The sequence below is a fragment of the Vombatus ursinus genome, unplaced genomic scaffold (genome assembly GCF_900497805.2).
Source record: "Vombatus ursinus unplaced genomic scaffold, bare-nosed wombat genome assembly UNPS02012319.1, whole genome shotgun sequence".
NCBI lineage: Eukaryota > Metazoa > Chordata > Mammalia > Diprotodontia > Vombatidae > Vombatus > Vombatus ursinus.
In genome coordinates, this window is record NW_020952097.1 from 133,517 (window position 1) to 155,723 (window position 22,207).

Genomic DNA, 22,207 nt, shown 5'->3' on the forward strand with positions numbered 1-22,207 from the left:
GGGTGTAGAGTTCCCGCGTTGCCGCGGCTGTGCGAGCAATGTGCAGTCCTTCCGTGAGTACCTGGGGCTCCCGGGCGGGGGGCAGCTTGAGACGAACCGGGGCGAGGGGTTGGGGGGGAGAGGATTAGCCTTTGCGCTCTTGCCTCACCTTACCCCTTCTGCTTTATCCGAAGCGGGGCAGACCGTTCAACCTGACTCTTGGGATGGGGGGAAGGATCCTGAGGGTCCCTGGATTAAAAAGTGCTTGGAGATCTTCAGAGGCGCCAGGTCAAACCTTTTCTGACATCGCTTGCACCAGGAGCCCCACCTACCTGCCTCTCGATTTGTCCTGAGGGGCTCTGCCCTTGGCAGCCTCTGGAGGCTTGGCTCGGACCCCCACGACCCTAACCCACGCTGGTGCTGTCTAGACATGGAGCAGCATGTGGCCTGTGACTGCAAGCATCCCCACCCCCCCATGCACCCTGGGAGCTCAGAAGGTACCTCTCCTTGGAGAACCACTTGAGATCTGGCAGCCTGAGCAAGCCCTGCCTGCCTAAAGAAGGGGAAGGAAGTCTATTAAGCTCCTGCTGTGTGCCAGGCACTGTACTAAGTGCTTTTACAAATGTTATTTTATTTGATCCTCACAACAACCCTGGGAGGTGGGTGCTGCTTTATCCTCATTTTACAGTTAGGGAAACTGAGGCAGACTTGCCCAGAGTCATACAGCTAGGAAATATCTGAGGCTGGATTTGAACTCGTCTTCCTAAATCCAGGCCCATCAGCTGTAATTTACTGAGCCACTTAGCAACCTCCGGTCTTGAAGTAAGGGCTGGCCTTGCTAATCGGCCTTGCTAATCAGGAAGACAACCTGGTTTTGAGTTAGCTGGAGTGACCCTAGGTGAGCGGCTTCACTTGTCTGAGCCTCAGTTTCCCCATCTGTACAACAGGAATTTACTTACACTCCTTTCCCCACCAAGTTTTTGTGAAGATAGTGATGTCTCTTAAAGTACTATATAAATATTTATTGTTTTTATGGTTATTAATATATGACGAGCCTAGCATGATCTTTGGGTGGTTTTTCGTCTGCTTCCTCAGCTTTTAGGCTAGCCATGGAGCGGTGCCAGAAGGTGAGGGCCCTTCTGAAGGCCTGGGAGGTGGCATTCCTTCAAGAACACAAAAGGAAACCCAACCAGGTATAGGAGTTTTCTCATCTATAGCAGCAGGATTGGAAGGGTGCCTTTGGACCTGATGCCACTTTCAGCAGTTTGAATGTCTGTGTTTGTGTATCTATACCCAGGACCAACTGGAAATGTTCATTCCCTCTTCAGATTTCCCTTGCTCCTGTCATACTGTGCATAGAGTATACTTAATTTATATCACTTGCCGTATGCCCCCATTAGATTAGTAGACTCTTGGTGCTTTATCATAGGTTGGGCACAAGTAGTCCTCGTGAACATTTGGGGTGGATTCGCTAAGTTTTTACATCTTGTGTTTCTTTTGAGCTACTTCAATTCTGTTTTGCTCATAAAACACAGCACCTTCTTTGATGAGGGCGCCCTGTGCCAGTGTCTCCCATGTCCCATAATCAGTTCCACAGTTCTTTAGAGAGACCTTGAGAGTGTCCTTGTATCACTTCTTCTGACCATCATGTGTGTGCTTGCCCTGTGTGAGTTCTCTATAAAATAGTCGTTCAGGCAAGGGTATGTTTGGCATTTGGAACAACATAGCCAGCCCGTTGGAGCTGTGTGCTCTCTGCAATAGAGTTTGAATGCTTGGCAGTTTTAGTTTGAGAAAGAACGAAAGAACTTCAGCTTCCAGTACCTTATCCTGCCGGGTGATCTTCAGAATCTTCCTAAGACCCCTCAGTTTCCTGTTGTGATGCTGCTATACTGTCCAGATGTCATGGGCGTGCAACAGTAAGGTCAGCACAGTGACTCTGCAGACCGGCAGTGTGGTAGGCAGTCTGATACCTCTTCTCTCTCACACTTTCGTTTGGAGCCTCCCAAACACTGAGGTAGCTCTGGTAGTGCAGGCGTCAATCTCATTATCGGTGTGTACGTCCCTGGAAAGTATACTGCCAAGGTAAGTGAACTTATCTACAGCATTAAAACTTTCCATTTGCTGTAACCGATGGTTCTTTGCATGGATGGTGTGGTGCTGGCTTGTGGAGAACCTGTGTTTTCCTGGTGTTAAATGTTAGGCCAAATTTAGCTTAATAGTGTTTTTTATTTTTTGTTATGTTTTGTTTTGGCTAGGCAATGGGGTTAAGTGACTTGCCCAGGGTCACATAGCTAGTAAGTGTCAAGTATCTGAGGCTGGATTTGAAATCAGGTCCTCCTGACTTGTGCTTTATCTGCTGCATCACCTAGCTGCCACAGCTTAATAGTGTTTTAAATAAATATTCAATTGAATTACATGTGGTGTTGTGCCAGTCATTCTGTGTAGCTCAATTTAGCCAAGTTTCAGCCTTCCCAAGGGTTATAGGCTAAGAAAGGCTTACTTATAGTGATAGAAATGCAAAAATAAAATAAGCATCAATAAAACATTTAAAAGGTAAAAGACAAAAGAAGTTCAGAAAGGGATACGCTGGGCAATTGTATCACCATTGGATCAAATTTAATGTATCCTTTTTTTAAAAGTAACAGAAGTTTGTGGTTTCATACATGGCCCCTTTTGTTATTTATATACAGAAATGTTTATGTTTGTTGGATTAAGCAATAATTTTTTTAATTTAAAAAAAAGGCCTCCCCTATTGCATATGAACCTTTGAGGAGAAGGTGGCAATATAACTGATACAATAATTAGCTCAACAAATGAATTTAAAAAGTCCTGTTAGATAGAAGGGCTGAGTTGTGGATGTGAAAGAGATTATCGACACATTTTCATTAGGGGCATTGGCCTATGAGCAGGACTTGCAGTCCCCAGAACCCTTTTCCTCAAGGGGCCTACAACAAGTGCACCACATGCAGTGGGAGCTGGCAGCATCAGCTGATGATGAAATGAAATGAACAGCATGACTTTGAACCCTTACCCCCATAGCCTCTCCTGGTGAGTTTCTTAGAGTGGTCTAGAGAATAGAAACCTTGAACAGTATACCGCAGGGACCAAAGCTCTGCCCCTGCATGGATAAAGTGCTGAGAAAAATACTGTTCAAAAAGAAATGGTGCTTCACCCCATCTGCCTCCAGAGCTGCTTCTACCTCCCTAATCTTAAAGCCTTTCCTTGACTCTTCCAGTTCCTCCAGGTCCTGTCTAATCAGTCCCTTGCCTGTTAAAGTTTTTTGAAAAAGCCCTCTAGACTGATGCCTCCATTTTGTAGTTACTCTTGGCTTCTCCTCTTGCCACTGTTCTGAAACTTCTCTTTAAGGTCACTGATGGCCTCTTGAGTCTTAAACCTAAGGGTCTTTTTTTTTTTTTTTTAATGACGGCCTTATCCTTCTTAGCCTCCCTATAGTTTTTGGCACTATCACCCTCTCTTTCTGGATATTTTTTCCTTCCTTCGACTTCAGAGCCACCATATTCTGATAGGAATGTGAGGAGTACCTTTCTGTGTCCTTCATGCTCTTTATAATCTCCGTATTAATGCGTATGTTTCTCAAGGAGCAGTGTTCGGCCCTCTTTTCATTATATTCTCCCCTTTGGGAACCTCAGCCATTCTCAGAGCTTCAGCCACTACTTCTACTGTGGGAGAAACAATACCGTCTTAAATCCCGACCTCTCTCCTGAAACACTGATCTCCAAAGCAATCTTCCCTCTGTAAACCCTGTCATCCTTCTGACTTCACTGTGGTGCCACCCATTATGTTTTTAATCTTGAGATTATTTTTGGCCCTTCATCTTAAGCTTCATATCTAAGATCCCATTGCAAATGGCAAGAGCTGAGATCTGGAATCAGAAAGGAGATCTCCAACTCTATAACTGGTGCTTTCCTCATACTGGGCCTCTGTTTCCATATCTGTAAAATGGACTAGGGAGACTTTAAGGTATCTTTCAGCTCTCAGTTCTGCACTGAAGAACTCACTGTTCTTCCTCTCTTTGCCTGTTGAATTCCAATCTAGCCTTTAAAACCTGTGTCATGCCACCTTCTCTGTGAAACTCTCCTAGACCCCATATAACAGCCTTTCTAACCTGGCTTTACAGAATACGTTCTAAGTATAGTAATTAGACATTCAACTAAGTTCAACTCAGTAAATGAGTAAACAAATGCCCTATTAAGTAAAAAGACTGGAGTGTGTATGTGAAAGAGTAAGTTTCTACTAGGAGCATTGGCCTATAAGCAGAACTTGTCCCCAGAACCCTTTTCCACAGGGGGCCCAGAACAGTACATTACACACAGTTATTAATAACTAAGTACAGTTCTCTATTATGGTTATTTCTGTTGATATCTTAATCATACCCCTACCAATAACTATAAGCTTCCTGAAGACACAGACCGTGTCTTTGTCTCTCCCCAGGCATTTAATAAATTATTGATTTTATTGTATTACGTGGTGGTGAACTAATCAAGAACTGTCTCTTGCAGAATGATGTGGAGTCAGCACCGGAGGAAATAAAAGGTGAGTATATGCAAAAAACATCTCTTCCAAGGTGAACCAGCCTAGGTCAGAAATGGAGTGGGTCTAAACTTCTCTGCTGATCAGAAGTGTGAACTGACTTCCATGGATAGCCACTGAACTTTCAGGCTGGGAAAGATGGGGAGAACCCAACCTTTTTTGGGGGGGAAGGGGAGGCAATTGGGGTTAAGTGAGTTGCCTGTGGTCACATAGCTCACATAGCCTGATTTGAACTCAGGTCCTCCTGACTTCAGGGCCGGTGCTCTATCCACTGTGCCACCTAGCTGCTCCTAGACCTCAGTCTTTAATAAAAAAAAATTCTCCAACAATTGTGTGTGTAGTGAGTATAACCACAACCTGACTGGGAGGCAGAGCCATTGAAATGTAAGTTGATTGTAGGTAAGCCAACATCTTATACTCGATTTGTCTTCCCAAAGCAAGACTGCCCCGACTGTTCATGTGGTGTTTATGTGGCATGAACCCCAAGGTTCTCTTACTCTAGTAAAATTGTGCACTTTAGATAGCCAACTCAAAGGGAGTTGGAGAGGAAGGGAGAGGAGGAAGCAAAAATTCGTATTTTAGGTGACACCTGGCTTTGAATCAGAATACCTTGGTTTCTTGGGGAGCAGCAGCAGCCAGGAACAGTCTGTTTTAGGGGATGGGGAAGAGGCTGACCTAGGCTATAGGATCAGAATATATGGCGGGAATGGTGCCACAAGCTGTATGATTGGACATGATTAACTACAGCACTGATGGAGTGGACACAGTCTGGGACAGCCAGATACCAAGTTGTATTTGACAGCTGGAAGGTCCTTTGGGGTGCTGAATAGAACTGTGTTTATTGTGTTTCATAGTCTATCCTTCCTCTTGTGCCAAGACCCTGACTCCCCCTTTTCTCCCAACCAGAACTGTACCGAGAATACCGAGCCCTAAGGAGAGGCCAGGAGTCAGCAGGCCTTCTGCAGCCCACCAACTCGGGCCAGAAGGATGCGCCTGCAGAACAGGTAAATAGAAGGGACCCAGAGCTGCAGTGAATAAGTCTTTAATTTTCTCACAGAAACTTGCTCAAACTTGCTATTCCCAAAGAAAGGGTTAAATTAACCCTGATTAAAGGGGAAACGGGATACTTTTAGGGGAAACTTCTCATTATAAGACAGTGGAAAGAGTTTTGAATAGGAAGTCAGTAGATAGGGGTTCTAGTCCAGGCTCCATCATTAGAAACTATGGATAAGTGTCTTCTGTCAAGTGAGTGGTTTGGCTCAGATGATCTTTAAGGCTCTCAAGTGAACTTCCTAGGGTTCAGTTTCCTTATCTATAAAATAAGGGAGTTAGAGGCAGCTAGGTGGCGCAGTGGACAGAGCGCCGGCCCTGAAGTCAGGAGGACCTGAGTTCAAATCAGGCCTCAGACCAAACACTTGACATGTACTAGCTGTGTGACCTTGGGCAAGTCACTTAACCCCAATTGCCTCCCTTTAAAAAAAAAAAGTAAAATAAGGGAGTTAAATGGGTCTGAGGTCCCTTCCAACTCTAGACTGATAAGCCTTCTAGTTGTAATGATCTGTTCTGTTTCTTTTTAAGTTATGAATTTCCTCTAACGAAATGCGCTTTGATGTCTCCTCATGACATAGAAGTGATACAGGGATTTTAAAGGCTCTCAGAAAAGTGTAGGTTTTGACAATAGGTCTGACCAAGCTGAAGAGTCTTCAGGTATAGACCCAGTGATGACTACATGTCTGTCATTCAAAGACCAGCGCTAGTTAAGTTCAAGAAGTGCTTATCCCCAGGTTGGCCATAGGGCCACAGTAACTGTCAAAGACCATTTACAGGAAAGGAGAAATCACACTCATGGAACTATAGATCCTTGAAGTAAGAATGCTACAGGCTTATATAACTTTACAGGAAAAATGAACCTAATGAACATTAAATCTATTTTAATTTATTTATATCTATAAAATATAAAACTATAATTAGAAATATGCTTTAATGGACAAATAACAATTTTATTTTATCAGTAACTCTTTCAAAATCCCAATTTATAGTCCCTATAACTGTACAGCGTACTTATGTGTATACTTACAGCTAATTTTTATAATAGTTTGATTGCTGTTTGTCCTTTGAATGTTAGAAAATTTTTACCTATGGAGAGGGTGGTCAGTTTGAGCAGGCTGACCAGTATTTGATAGTATAATATGGGGGCAGTCTTATTGAAGTTATAACCAAGTTTGGGGTTATGTGTTAAGTTTTGATTTTTCCTAATTGTACCTATGAACCCATCTGACCAAGGTGCTTTTTGGGATGTTGGCATGTTGGGGGCAGGGTGGAATTCTTTATCAGTCAAATAAAACAGCATATATAAATCACTTTATAAACCTTAAAATGATGAATGTTTACATGTGTATATATATATATATATATATATATATATATATATCTCATGTGTATAGTGTATATACATGTTTATTTCTACCATAGTAGAAATTACTAATATTAATAAAAAGTTAATATTAATAAAACTATTAATAGTGGTCATTATTGCTGGGTGTACCATATTCCTGGTTCTGCTTTTAGGTTAACAGGTTTTTGTTGTCATAGAGGGTACAGCTAAAAAAAAAAAATCTATACCATTGTACAAATAGTTCTTTCTCTTTTGACTTCCTTAGAGTACATTTCCGACAATGAGATTACTCTAACAAAAGAAATAGTCAGGTTCACAACCTCCACAACCTCTTAGGGTGTATTGCCAGCTTGCTCTCCAAAGAGACTACCAGGTTGCAAGGAGACCATCAGCATCATATGAGCATGCCTATTTTTCTAGAGCCCACTGATGCTGGGCTTTATTATTTTTATTAATTTTTGCCAAATGGCTGGATGTGAGATGGTGCCCTAGAGTTTTCATTTGCCTTTCTTTGATTACTGGGAAACTGAAGGTTGTTGCAAGTGGTTATTTCCATGTTTGTCTCCTCCTTTGTGAACTGTGTTCATGTCATTTGACCTTTAAAAACCAGTGTATTTTGCTCATAAATTAAAATCATTCCCCGTAAACACTGCATCTTAGACTTTTGTCTGACATACTCAATAGGAGAATTTTTTCAAACCTTTTAAAAAAAGATTAATGGAATTAAGTTCCATTTTGGTTAATTATAAAGTCATTTAACAGGAACAATAATAAAATGATGATGATGATAATAATAGCTAACATTTATAGAGCTTTTACAGTGTACCACTGTGCTAAATGCTTTAAAATTATTATTTCATCTGATCCTCATAACAACCTTGGTGGAAAGGGCTATTGTTATCCCTGTTTTACAGATGAGGAAACTAAAGCAAACACAGGTTGAGTGATTTGCCAAGGGCTACATATCTAAAAAGTTTCTGAGAGCAGATTTGAATTCAACTCTTCCAGATTCCAGGCCTGGCACTCTATTTACTGTGCTACCTAATTGCTCCTAAATACTTGAATCATGTATGATGTATACTTGAATACTTCAGGGTTCCATAATTTGGTGAATGTGAGTACTTCACACACATTCTCTGTAACCTAATTGCTGGTCTTTTGTGAGGTTTCTTGCCAAAATATTTGTCATTGCAAACAACCTGGTGTCCTGCATAAATGAACTTAGCTAGGCTAAGTTCTGACTGCAGGTATGTAAGTCTTTCCAGGTTTTTCTGAAATCTACCTGCTCATCATTTCTTATGGAACAATAGTATTCCATTACATTTATATACCACAGCTTGTTCAGCCATTTCACTCAGCATCAGTTCATATAAGTCTTTCCAGGTTTTTCTGAAGTCCACCTGCTCATCATTTCTTATAGCACAATAGTATTCCATTACATTTATATACCACAACTTGTTCAGCCATTCCCCAATTGTTGGGCATCCTCTCAATTTCCAATTCTTGGCCACCACAAAAAGAGCTGCTATAAATATTTTTGTACATGTGGGTCCTTTTCCCCATTTTTATAATCTCTTTGGGATACAGACCTAGAAGTGCTATTACTGGTCAAAGGGTATGCACGGTTTTATAGCCTTGGGCATAATTCCAAATTGCTCTTCAAAATGGTTACATCATTTCACAACTCCACCAACAATGCATTAGTGTTCCAATTTTCCCTCATACTCTTCAGTGTTTATCATTTACCTTTTTTGTCATATTCGCCAACCTGATAAGCATGCTGTGGTACCTCAGAGTTGTTTTAATCTGCATTTCTCTAATCAATAGTGATTTTGAACATTTTTTCATATGAGTATAGATAGCTTTGGTTTCTTTTTCCGAAAACTGCCTGTTTATATCCATTGATGATTTATCAATTGTGGAATGACTTGCATTCTTATAAATTTGACTCATTTCTCTATGTATTTGAGAGATGAGGGCTTTATCAGAGATACTTGCTATAAAAAAAATTTTTTTCCCCAGTTTTCTGCTTTCTTTCTAATCTTAGTGACATAGGTCTTGTTTGTGCAAAAAATTTTTTAATTTAATGTAATCAAAATTACCCATTTTACATCCTGTAATGCTCTCTTTTTCTTATTTGGTAATAAATCCTTCCCTTATCCATAGATCTGACAAGTAAACTATTCCTTGCTCTTCTGATTTCCTTATGGCATCATGTATGTCTTTATATCTACATCATGTACCCATTTTGACCTTATCTTGATGTATGGTATGAGGGGTTGGTCTATACCTAGTTTTTGCCAAACTGCTTTCCAGTTTTCCCAGCAGTTTTTGTCAAATAGCGAGTTCTTGTCTCAAAAGTCTGGATCTTTGTGTTTATCAAAGAAGATTACTATGGTCATTTACTACTGTGTGTTGTGTACCTAATCTATTCCACTGATCCATTACTCTATTTTTTCGCCAGTACCAGATTTTTTTGATGATTATTGCTGTGTAAAACAGCTTGAGCCACCTCCTGGCTAAGCCACCTTCCTTCACATTTTTTTTCCATTAATTTCCTTGATATTTTGACCTTTTATTCTTCCAGATGAATCTTGTTATTACTTTTTCTAGTTCTATAAAATAATTTTTGATAGTTTGGTATGGCACTGAATAAGTAAATTAGTTTAGGCAGAATATCATTTTTATTATATTGGCTCAGCCTACCCATGGGCAATTGACATTTTTCCATTTATATCTGACTTTATTTGTTTGAAAAGTGTTTTGTAATTGTGTTCATATAGTTTGTGGGTTTGTCTTGGTAGACAGACTCCCAAGTATTTTATATTGTCTACAGTTATTTTAAATGGAATTTCTTTTTGTCTCTTGATGCTGGACTTTGGGAGCTCACAGTCAAATAGGGGACACACCATTCAAACAACTATCTACAAACAAGATATGTATGGTATAAATTGAGGACAGTCCCATAAGAAAGGCACTGAAATTAAGGATGATTGGGAAAGGCTTCTTGCAAAGAAGGACTTTAGCTGAGACTTGAAGAAAAGCCAAGGAAGCCAGAGGGGAGAGGATTCTAGGCCTGGGGGTGGTGAGTGGGGCAGCCAGTGTAAACACTTAGGAGATTGGGCAAGTTTCGGGCAAGGGAGCCAGTGTCACTGGATTGCAGACTATATGAAGAGAAGTTGAGGTATGAGAATGGAAAGGTAGGAAAAGGCCAGGTTATGAAGAGCTTTGAAAACAAACAAGTAACATGATTAGACCTGCACTTCAGAACGATCACTTTGGCAGTGCAGAGGAGGATGGATTGGAGTGGGCAGAGGCGGGAGGCACGTAGATCAACCTGCTTAATCCTCAGCAGCCATGTTGGCACATAAGTTGTGGTTATTTTCATGGCTGTCTTTTTGCAAATACTCTTTGTTATTACCGCCTAATACTATGACCAACTATCCTATGAAGTGGTGTTTGTTGTTGCCTTTGGACGTAGGTTAAATCTTTCTCCGCCAGTTCCTTTCTTTGCTTTTCTACTGACTGCTCTGGAGCCCTCCTTCCACTTAGCTGCAGCTTCCTTCTTCTAACTTGATTATGGTAAGAATATTGAGATTGATGACTCAACTCCTCCAGCTGAATCCACTCTTTGGTCCTGGGACAAGGATTTTACATTTAGAATGACAGTGTTAAAGCTTATCTGAAAATTGTGATTCTTAGCATGCTGCCGCTGTCACAGTCAGAAAACATGCATTAATTAAGCACTTACTATGTGCCAGGTACTGGGAATACAAATACAAGGAGAAAGATAGACAGTCCCTACCCTCAAGGAGCTTACATTTGAATGTAACACATTAAACATATGAGCTGAAAAATGGGGGAAGGGATTCTCCCTAAAGGTACCAGGTGCTGGGATGTGGAAAGTCTGGAATGCAACCTGGGAAGGAATGAAGACATAGCTGGCCTAGGAGATGACCTTATAGGCAACTCGGTGGTGCTGTGAATAGAGTGCTGATTCTGGAGTCAAGAAGAGTTCAGATCTGGCCTCAGGCACTTACTAGGTGTATGACCTTGGGCAAAGGTGTATGACCTTAACAGCTATCTGCCTCAGTTTCCTCAACTGTAAAATGGGGGTCCTAATAGCGACTACTTGTTAGGGTTTTTGTGAGGATCAAATGAAAATAATATTTGTAAAATGCTTAGCACAGTGTCTGGCACATAGTACATGCTATACAAATCTAATTATTGTTATTATTATCATTGTCATTATCATTAAGTGGAGATTATGGGAGGAACCATCCCATCAGAGGGAGAGGCCCGAGGGGCACACATTCCAAAGTGTAAACTTCAGGGACAGAGTGAACAGCCAGAATGAAGAAGTTTCTGAGACATGGTAGGAAAAAAAAGTCTAGACTATGACCTTGAGAGAATCTAAAGTGGACTCTGGACCAGGATTCTGGTTCCTTTTTTATTTTTCTTAGTTCCTTTGTCAGACAGAGTCTGCTTCCTGAAGACCAACCTGACGCCAGCTGACTTAGGTTCATCCACAGGAAACTAGCTCAGTCTGTTGCCAGGGCATGTTTTATATAATCATATAAATAATGTTGATATAGAATTTTATTTAAATTATAAAATAAATGTTATATTAGATAAATACAAATATAAAATTACATTTAAGTTATACAGCAGCTTTTGAGTCCAGAAGGACTAGGCTCCTTCCTTTTAGGCAATTAGGTGGTTTGGCAGTGCTACAGTTGGAGTCAAGAGGACCTGAGTTCAAATTCTGCCTCAGATACCTAATAGCAGTATGACCCTGAACAAGTCATCCAACCTTTCTATGCGTCAGTTTTCTAATCTGTAAAATGGGGAACATAATAGCACCTACCTCATAGGGTTATTGTGAGGATCAAATGAAATAACATGGAGAGGGGCAGCTAGATGGTGCAGTGGATAGAGCACCGGCCCTGGATTCAGAAGGACCTGAGTTCAAATCCAGCCTCAGACACATAATACTTACAAGCTGTGTGACCCTGGGCAAGTCACTTAACCCCAATGCCTAGCCAAAAAGAAATAACATGGAGAGCATGTTGCAAATTTCAAAGCACTATGTAAATGCTAGCTAGCTATTTGTATTTTTCCCCAAGAGCTCCCTTTGGTACACTTCTCCCATATAACCTCTAGCAGTTTATCCACTTATACCAAATATGGATTTTTAAAATTTCTGCAGCCATGTTGTTTACAAATAGCAGTATTTTTATCTCTTTCCAATAATTATCTCTGACACTGTAATTGTTGATGTTTCTATGTGGAGTAGAAATGGTGACTGCTTTGTTTGGCCCCTGGTTTTTTTATAGGTTTGCAGCTAATGTTTCTCCATTGAGAATATCGTTGGCCCTTGGTTTCAAGCTATAACTTTCTATTAGATTAGGAAAAAATTCCTTTATTCTTTTTTTTTTAATTTTGATTATGAATGCATGAGTGAATGCTGATTTTTATGAAAGGCCTTCTCTGCCTCTGTTGATCCCAAGAATTAGGTTGGTTTTGTTTTTTTTAATAATGAACCATCCTAGCAATTTTAGGATAAACACTGCAAGTAACTTTTTTGATATGTTCCTTTAATCCATTCCTAAAATTTCTTTTCTTTTTCTTGTTCTTTTTTGTGGGAGGGAGGCAATTGGGGTTCAGTGATTTGCCCAGGGTCACATAGTTAGTAAATATCAAGTGTCTGAGGCTGGATTTGAACTCAGGTCCTCCTGACTCCAGGGCTGGTGCTCTATCCACTGTGCCACCTAGCTGCCCTCCTAAAATTTCTTTTAAGATTTTTTTTCCATCAACCTTTATCAAGGGAGTCTCTAGTCTTCAGTATTGTGGTTTTAAAATCAGATTGTTTCATAGAAACCCAGCTCTTTACTGTTTTGACTCCAAGTTCAGCAAAATATATCATTCCAATTAGATATGATGTTCATAAAGTCCTTCACGCATCATATGAGAGCTAATATTTTGTTGATAATTTTCCTTGTATCTTTTTCTGAAATTGATTTATTGAGGTTGTCAGTTTGGGCATTCTATACTTTTGTAAATCACTATCCATTTAACTTTAGCTCTCTAATGAATTAGCAGCGAGTAAAAATGGCAAAAATTTCTCTTGTCATCTTTTCCTTTCTCATTTTGGTAAGTTGTGTTTTTTCTTTCTTTATGATGTTGTTAGTGGTTCATCAACATTCTTCATTTCACTTATTTTTCAAGTCACTTGTTTGCTTCCTTTTCAGTTCTTAGGTCTTTTTATTTTTATTCCTTTGGTTGATATAAATTTACCTCTGAGTATTCTCAAAGGTTGCTGTTCCTCATTAGGTTTGATATGATGTAGTTTTTTTTTTCCTTGTCTAATAAATAGTCTGTTTTCTGAATTTACTCCCTGACCTAACCATTTAAATTAAGAAGCTATTTTTTTTTCTTTTTGCCCTATAGTCCCAAAAACTGGGATTTGTACAGTTCACTGAGTATGGGATCATTTGTATGTGAAAGATTTGTGTGTACTTACCAGGGGGGTAAATGCATTTCTCCTTTTCCACTTAGTTCTTGCCAGATATCTGTTCTTTCTGTTGAACTCCTCATCTAGTCAGTTCAGTGGCACAAGTGGGTAGAGCTCTGGGCCTGGAGTCAGGAAGACCCGATTTCAAATATGACCTCAGACCCTTACTAGCTGTGTGACCTTGGACAAGTCACTTAACCTCTATCTGCCTCAGTTTCCTCAACTGTAAAATGGGGGTCATAATATCACCTCCCTCCTCGTGTTGTTATGAGGATCAAACAAGATAATATTAGCAAAGCGTTCATCATAAAGCCTGATACTACATCATAGGTGCTTAATAAATGCTTGTTTCCTTCCTCCCTTCCTTCTTTCCTCTCTTCCTTCCTTCTTTCCCTCTTTCCTTCCTTCCCTCCCCAAAATCTGTGCTGGGTTGGGAGTGAGGGCTGTGTTTGAATGAGTCAGGAGGCCCAGCTGGTGACCTTAAGGAGTGTGCTCACCATGTAGTTAGGCACCTAGGTGACACAGGTAAATAAGCCTTCAGCTTTAGAAAAGGTGTGAGTGCCGAGCTGGTCGGGGCAAGCTGAGTAACAAACTTAATCATTTTCTGTCCTGTCTGTGCCCGAGTCCCAGAAGTCTGTGGCCTTTGGTGCAGTCTTGATGCTTTAGCCAGGGCCCAGCTATTGTCCTGGGCTGAGCGGCCTTCCTGTAGCCTCCTTCCCCACCCACTCCAGTGCAAGCTCCTAGCTAACCTGGGGCTCCATTTTCCTCTAGTGCTGACTGCCTTAATTAACCTCAATCTTCCTGACATTGCTGGAGACCTTTCTATTTCACAAAGCGCCTTTCCATTAAGGACCTCATTTGCTCCTTCCCACACCACTTTGAGGTATAAATAGGGAAGGTTATCACTGATACTTTAATAGAGGACACCACAGTCTCATTATGAACACACTTTCCTCTGGCACAGATTGCAATCCATCTGTGTGCCTTTTCATCAAATGTGTTTTCGTCTACCCTTCTATAAAGCTGCCGTAAAGAATTTACCTAATCGGTGGGAAGTTTCTCTCTAGGGCTTTCAGTATTTTGCAGATACAAGATAGGGCAGGTCAGACAGTCCATCTGTTTCCAGCCCATCTCCAATCACATTCTCACCTGTCCTTTTCTGCACCCTCTACTATGCAGGTCACCATAGGTGACAGACTGCCACTAGCCTCCATCCAAGCAGCATTGCCTGCAGCTCACGGCTGAGGGGTCTTAAGATAGCTTGCCTGTTTTAAATAAGTGTTGATTGACTTGAACTTTACTGACAAGGAACCTGAAGCCCAGAAAGGTAAAAGGTGACCTTCAGATATGATCCCTTTCTTTCCCTTCTCTTGTGTTTCTCGCTGTGTCTGAATTCTACATGAGGAATAATAGAATTGCAGAATCTCAGAGTGGGATGCAGCCTCAGAGACCTTTAAGTATGGCAATAGGGAGGGCGAGACGAGTGCCCAAATCTGCTGTTTACATGCCTTTTCCCCTCTGTAACTCCAGTCCTAGGGAAGGGTTTTGTAACTGCTCAGGGGTGGGGGAAGAGCGGTGGTAGTCTTTGGTCAGGTTCTAAGGCGTTCTTTGTCGTCACGTGGGGCGTAGACCTTGCTTCTCAAACGTGAAGATCCCTCTTTTCAGCAACAGACTCACAAGATGTTACAGCTGGAAAAGACAGTGTTGATTGCGTCCAACCACCTTGTTTTACATATGGAGAAACTAAGGCCCAGAGAGAAGGCTCAGTATTTCCCCAGGTACACAGAGCTAATGAGTGACAGAGGCGGCACCTGAACCCAGGTCTTTTCTGACTCTGAGTGTAATGTACTCTCCACTATCCCGGGGGGCCATTCCACACTGTGCTTATTCTCCTTTGGGGTGAAAGCCTCCTCTGCAGTTCCACCTCACCAACTCTTTCTCTGTCCACCTTGCCTTGGTTTCAGCCCTGCGTTCTTCTGTCTCCTCTTGGCAGGCACTGGAGCTGGACTGCTGGGGTGCACATCTCAACAGGAATGTGACCAAGCCATCTCTGCCCACCCAGAGAGCCACCCCCCAGCAGCGTTTGCAGTGCTATGGGAGGACGCTCAAGTCTAACCTGAAAGCCGCCCTGCAGGTATGTTTACAGGGTCCCAGGGAGGAAGGAGTCTTAGGACAAGTCTACTATGACTTAAGAGTTCATAGAAAGTGAGAGTGAGGGGCAATCATTGGCCAAAATACCCGATCAGGGCGAAGGAAGCTATGCTATTTTTCAGGAACTGTGTCTCAGCAGCATACTCCAAACTTTTCACCCACCAAGTTGAGACAGGGTTGTTCTTACCTGTAGTACACAATTAATACACTGATGTATCTGGCCTGGTTTCTTTCTTAATGCATCTCTCTGTTCCTGGCTGGGTCTCTCTGAACCTTCCCAGGATGGTAGGAGTGATCGTGGCATAGGTCATGCAGACGGCTGAAAGGGTTGGTGTTGGTTTCGTTATGAAATCAAAGGGCTGTTCCTTTTTGGGTATGAAAAGGAAACAGTAGTTGCTCCCCTTCACAGGCAGGACCATCCTCAGGCCAGATACCTCGGCTTCCACGCAGACAGCAGCTAAAGAAGTGCCCCTCGCCCAAATCTCATTTGTCGGTTCCTTCTGCCGCAACAGAAGTCATACCCAATCCCTGTGAAGGAGACACTGCCATGCTTAAGCCCTCCATACCTCCCTGGGGTTATGGACCAAGGACAATTCCCCAGCCTGGAAAGATGAAGCAATTACAACACACCCTGGGCCAGAGGCTGAGCTCCCTGGATCCTGGCTGGTTGCAAAGGTGCCAGGTTGAGGCGAGAGAGAAACTAGGAAAGATAGAACACTCCAGCTTGCCTTCCAGTCCTCTGAGCTCACCAATGGAGACCCAAAATCCTTGTCCAGAACAGGAAAAGAGCATAGAGTCCCAGCACCCTGCTGAGAGCGACCTGAAATCAGTCCCTAAGGGTGACAGTTTCAGTGATTCTCCACTGTCTGAGATGCTGGAAACAAGGCTACTCTGTGACAGCCTTCCTGGGAAAGAAAAGGCCCCTTCATTGAGTAAGGTCAGAGCATTGCAAAGAAATCCCACTCGGAAGAGACAAAGGGATGGGAGCCAAGATAGAACCCCAAAGCATCAGAAAACTGGCACTGAGAAGACGAGGCTCATGGGTGAGCCTGTACCCGAGTCTGATGGGGAGCACAGCAAGGAGTCTGGGAGAGTGGCGGCTCTGGAGATCCCTGAGGAGGACCTTCTGGGAGAAATGGTTGTGGAGAAGAGGGCCAAGACTGTCATCAGGTCCAGAGCCCCCAGGTACTGCCCACGGGTCAGGTTGGGAAGACAGACTTCAGACCACCGGTCACTCTGTCTCAGGGCCTAGGGTTCAGCAGGCAGCAGGGTTTGCTAAGATTGATTTAGAGCCTGTGTCACACAGGCGGCAGGACCTCTGGGTCCCTCCACTTTGGGTCTCTTTCAGGACATTCTCCAAGGCCAACGGTAACTTTGTACGTCTCAACTTAAAGAAGAAATGTTATGTTAGGGGCTTTGGTCTACGGGGTAACCTCCTCCGTAAGCAGGTGAGTGGCCCCTGACCTCTCTGTCTGACCCTGTGTAACCCACCAACCTCAGCTCAGGCCCACATAGAGAAGCAGGTTTCCCACAGAGGCTAGAGATAAAAAGGGTACCAGGCCATCTCATGGGAGATCAAGACCCTTGTGTGCCCCAGAAATAATTATGTTCCAGAGGCATTGGCGTGATGACAGGCCTGAGCCTCAGATTTACCTCCCTCGTGTCTTCTCACCAACAGATATGCAAGAAGAAATGGCAGATGAAAGGCGAGCAGTTTGGGGGTGGCTGGCCCAGAGATCGGGGGAAAGAATCCTGCTTCAGGTGTGGGGGTGCTGGGCACTGGGCTTCACAGTGCCCCGGAAGAGGTAAGGCCTCACATGCTAGCAGGGGGTACCTCTGCCAGACCTGGTTAAATTCTGTTCTGGAATAGCTATATTACGCACCGGATCCTGTCCTTTCTTCTGTCCAGGGACAGAGGCCCTTTGTGAAGGAAGCCCATGTGCTGGCCCCTGTGAGGCTGGGCAGGGGCGGGACTGACTGTGTAATTTCAGTTCCATTCAGCAAGTGCTTGTTGAATGCGTTTTCTATAATGGTAATAATTCCCATTTCTGTGGTTAGAGACTGCTTTTCTTTTCTTTTCTTTTTAATTTATTTATTTTTAGTTTTCAACATTCACTTCCATAAGATTCTGAGTTTTAAATTTTCTCCCCTTCCCTTTCCTTTCTCATCCCCAAGACAGCATGCAATCTGATAGAGGCTCTACTTATGCATTCATATTAAACATATTTTCACATTGAGACTGCTTTTCTTAAAATTAGCCTGTGAGGCAGATAGTGCAAGGATTATTTTTCTGTTTTACAAATAAAACAACCCTCTGAGGTTCAGAGAGATGGCTTGCCAGTGGTCACACAGCTAGTAAATGAGGAATCCAGGACTTAAACCTAGGCCTCGTATTTCCGAGTTCATTTTACTTTGGATGCCATATTGCCTTATAACTGTGTTAGTTACTGGGGTAAAAGGGACGAGGACGACAAGCATAAGACATAATTCCTTCTCTCAGGGACTTTACAGTCTAGTTCATTTAGGGAACATGAAAGGCTGGTGATTAGTACATGACTGTACACTAGTCTTGGCATGCAGACCTTGTACCAAAGAGAAGGCACCACCTCCCTCTTCCTCTGGCAGTGCCTCAGTGATAGGAACCCCTGCCCCTGTGGCTTATCCTGACCTCTTCCTACCTGGGGAAATTTTCAGGAGGAGGCACAAGCCTTGGGTTTGTGTCATCAGATCAGTTGTCTTCAAAATGGTATCAGTGACCCAACTCCATGGTGTATCAACCAAGAGTTGGGAAGATCAACTGAATCTTGCCCTCCCTGCCGCAGTCAGCGTCTCTCATACAGTCATACCTATCCTTCACCTGTTGTGTGCGTGTGTGTATGTACACACACACACACATCTGTGCATCTTCTAAATCCTTCCCATACCTGCCCGGGCAGTTACAATCTAACTGCTTGTCCAGGCCCACACAATAGCAGCTGCATGGGTGCAGTAGGATCATTTCTCCCCTCATGCTGTCCTGCCTGCCTGCCTTCTATCCCACCTCACCTCGTGGCTGTGGCAGGTGCCTCAAGAGGGCAGGCTTTGCCTTTGGGGACAGTGACCGTGAGTAAAGGCCCCATGCCCCTCTGCCTCCATTTCTGTTTTGGGCAGAACAGAGTAAATTGCATAATATACATGTGTCTATTTGTCATAAGTACATTGAGGGTTTCTGCTCAAAATATTTTTTATTGGCAGGGGTGCACAGTCAGAAAAGTTTGTAGACCATAGTGTTAGAGGATGGGGGTGGGGGGAGCCAGAGGGAAGGTGAGTGAAACGCTGCAGATAGTTCCTTCCCCCACAGCTCTCACCTCTCACCAGCCTCCCAAGGAGGGGGGCAGTAAGGCTCTTGAAGAGCAGGAGGAGAATGAGGAGGAGCCTCCCCTTCCCACACTGGAGGAGGTGGCACAGAGAGTCAGTACTACCTCCTGCAAGGTCTCTGGTGAGCTGTGTGTGATACCTGGAGCTGGGCGGGCAGGGCAGGGGTGGGGGTGGAGACAGAACAGAAGAGGCTTCAAGAGCAACATTCACGTAGTGAGCAGACGGTCTGGGTCTGTGTCTCCTTCGTCCCTACTCTGTGAGGGATCCAGGGTTGTGGGGATCCACTGGCCAGAGGTGGGAACTAATGTGCTCATTCCCTGCCCTTTGACCTGTCCTTTCTCTAAGGGGACATTCCAAGCTATGAGGGCTCTCAGCCTAAGGGGAGGAGTGGGGGAAGGTGTCCTCTCTTAGTGCCCCCTCCCCCCATGGGACATCCTGGGCTCTGGGGATTGTGGGCAGGGTCTGCTCTGTGTCTGTGCTCTTTCCTTAAAAGGATAACCCTGGCTTTTAGTGTCGGCTTGCAGCCCAAAGGTGGCTTGTTCTATGTTTGAAGGGGTCTTTCTCGTGCTTTCCTTTGTCCCAGGGAGTGATGAGCAGAGCAAGCCGTCTCAGCCTGAACAGCTGGTCCCTCCAAGGTGGCCAGTGTCTGAACCTCCTGTTCGTCCCCCTGCGGTGGAGCCACTGTATGGCTTGGGTCCCTCCGGGCAGGTGGCAGGTGAGATGTGTGGAGCTTGTGGGACACAGAGTAGAGCAGATCTGCAGGGGCCACAAGCCTGGGATAGCGGCTGCGTTCCATCCAGGGCCTCTGCCCAGCACCGTACACTTGCAAGAACTTTTATGAACACTCAATTTCACTTGGTTGTCACAACCACTGAGGCCACTAGGTGGCGCCATGGATTGTGTGCGCTACATTCAAATCCATCCTGAGACACTTTGTAGTTCTGTGACTAGGTGAGTTACTTAATCTCTGTCTGCCTCAGTTTCTTCATCTCTAAAATGGAAATAATAACAGCATGTACATCCCAGAGCTGTTGTGAGGATAAATGAGATATTTGTGAAGTGCTTTGCAAACCTTAAGTCACTATGTAAGTGTTTTTATTAACAACTTCCTGTTGTAGGCAGGGGCAAGGATCCTTAACCCCATTTTATGAATGAGAAAACCTGAGACTTATGAAGGTGAAGTGATTTACCTAGAACCACATGGTTAGTAATTGAAGGAGCTTAGATTCAAACCCAAGACTCCAAATCGGGGGCTCCTTGCAGTAAATCACTTTGGGGGAAGCAGACCTATCTTCCGCAGCCTGAAAAATCCCTCACTAGATCCTATCATCCCCTTAGCCATCAGCCTGTATCTCCCTTCTCTTTTGTAGCCCAACTCCTTGAAAAAGTTTTCCACACTCCTTGTTTCCCCTTCCTTCCCTTTCATTGTCTTCTGAACCCTCTGCAGTCTGGCTTTGACCTCATCGCCTGGCCAGAACTGTTCTCTCTAAAGTTACTCGTGACCTCTAAATTGTAGGATGTCACAGTCTTTTGCTGGATCATCACTTATGTCATGCCACCTAGCTCTACCCCGCTGTACCCCCCCCCCCAGATCCTGGGATCCCTTCTCTTTGCTCTCTATTCTGCCTCCTTTGGTGATCTCTCATGGGTTCAGTTATAACTGCATTTGGATGATTCCTAGACTGATGTATGCAGCCCTGGTCTCCTAATCTTCAATCCCTCGTCACCACCTGCTTACTAGACATTTCAAAATAGATTTCCCAGAAGCATCTCAAACCTAACATGTTCCAAACAGAACTCCTTATCTCCTCCTTAGGCCCACCCCCTTCCTAATGGTGTCATCCTCATTTCGTCACTCTTCCTCACCCCAGGTATTGTATCAAACCTTGTTGCTTTATATCTCTCCCTTTTCTCTGGACTCTCATACCTGTTTAAGCCCTAATTACCTCAGGATTATTGGTCTTCCTGTCTCTGCTCCATCCAGCTGCCAAAATGATTTTCCTAAAACACAGCTCTGACCATGCCCTCATCACCTACCCACCCTCTCAGTAAACTCCAGTGGCTTTCTGTTACCACTAGGGTCAAATAGAAAATTCTCTGTTTGGATTTAAAAGCTTCTCAAAAGCTAGTCCCACCCTACCTTTCCAGCCTTCTTACACATGATTGCCTTCCATTCCCCCTCTTGTCCAGCCACACTGGCCTTGTTCTCCCACACACACAATATTCCATCTCATGTCTTCATGCCTTTGCACAGCCCCCACACCTGGAACACTTTCATCCCTCACCCCTGTGTCTTTGAATCTGTTTCCTATAAGAGGCTCAACTCAAGTGGCCCCTTCTGCTGGAAGCCTTTCCTGGGCCCCAGCAGCTAGTGCTTTCCCCTCAAAGGGTAGCAGATGTCTGCTCGGTGCTCTTTTTGTTTATCTGTGTGTGTGCTGTCGACCCTTCTAGAATGTAAGCTTCTGGAGGGCAGGAACTCTTTTTCTTCTCTCTGAGCCCTGCCGATGTTGTGTTTCTTGCAGAGACCCCATCAGAGGTGTTCGAGACTCTGACGCAGTTTGGTCATCACGCCTTCCGCCCTGGCCAAGAGACTGCCATCATGCGAATTCTCTGCGGTGAGCACTTCTCAACAGGACAATCTCCATGGTGCCAGGCAACCCCTTCCTTGGAACCAAGGAGCTCCAGAGCTGAGACAGGCCCACAGGCTCCTATCCCTCTAGAATCATATCCTTCAGTTTTAGTGATCAAGGAGGGCGTTGGGACTGGGTCCCATGCCTGATCCCTCATTCTGCTGCTTTCTCCATAAACACAGAGGCCTGAGGGGTGAATTGGGATGAGGCAGCCGTGGGCCCTCAAGGAAGCTCCCTAGGCCTAGCTGTCCAGTTTATAGGTCTGAAAGGGGCCAGGCCCCGAGCTGGCACTGAGGGATCCTGAAAACAGGACATGGTCTCAGCTGTGACTTCTTTGTGATGGGGCATTAGAGATAATTGGTTGCGGCTGCCTCAGTAGGAAAGGTGCCTGGGGGCTGTTGCTTCCCTTTCTCTCAGGAGACGGGTTCTTGTGGTCTCTCCCAGGCCTGTCCACCCTGGTAGTGCTGCCCACTGGCATGGGGAAGTCCCTGTGCTATCAGCTCCCAGCCTTCCTCTATGCCCAACGCAGCTGCTGCATTACACTGGTTGTGTCACCCCTCGTATCACTCATGGATGATCAGGTGAGCCATAAACACTAAATTGCTCATCCCTGGGGTGGGAGGACCCCAG

General features: G+C 44.0%; 1 protein-coding gene across 1 annotated transcript in view; it reads left to right on the plus strand.

Moving 5' to 3' along the window:
• The first annotated feature begins 30 nt into the window (after positions 1-30).
• RECQL4 (RecQ like helicase 4) overlaps positions 31-22,207 on the plus strand; it is a 37,029-nt gene continuing 14,852 nt past the window's right edge. The window contains 13 exon segments of the mRNA XM_027857590.1: positions 31-53; positions 299-476; positions 1,075-1,172; positions 4,500-4,533; positions 5,437-5,534; positions 15,433-15,573; positions 16,000-16,775; positions 16,939-17,038; positions 17,269-17,395; positions 18,931-19,068; positions 19,531-19,662; positions 21,470-21,562; positions 22,022-22,158. Of these exon segments, the coding sequence (XP_027713391.1) occupies positions 39-53; positions 299-476; positions 1,075-1,172; positions 4,500-4,533; positions 5,437-5,534; positions 15,433-15,573; positions 16,000-16,775; positions 16,939-17,038; positions 17,269-17,395; positions 18,931-19,068; positions 19,531-19,662; positions 21,470-21,562; positions 22,022-22,158 (2,067 nt within the window). The 5' untranslated portion in view covers positions 31-38.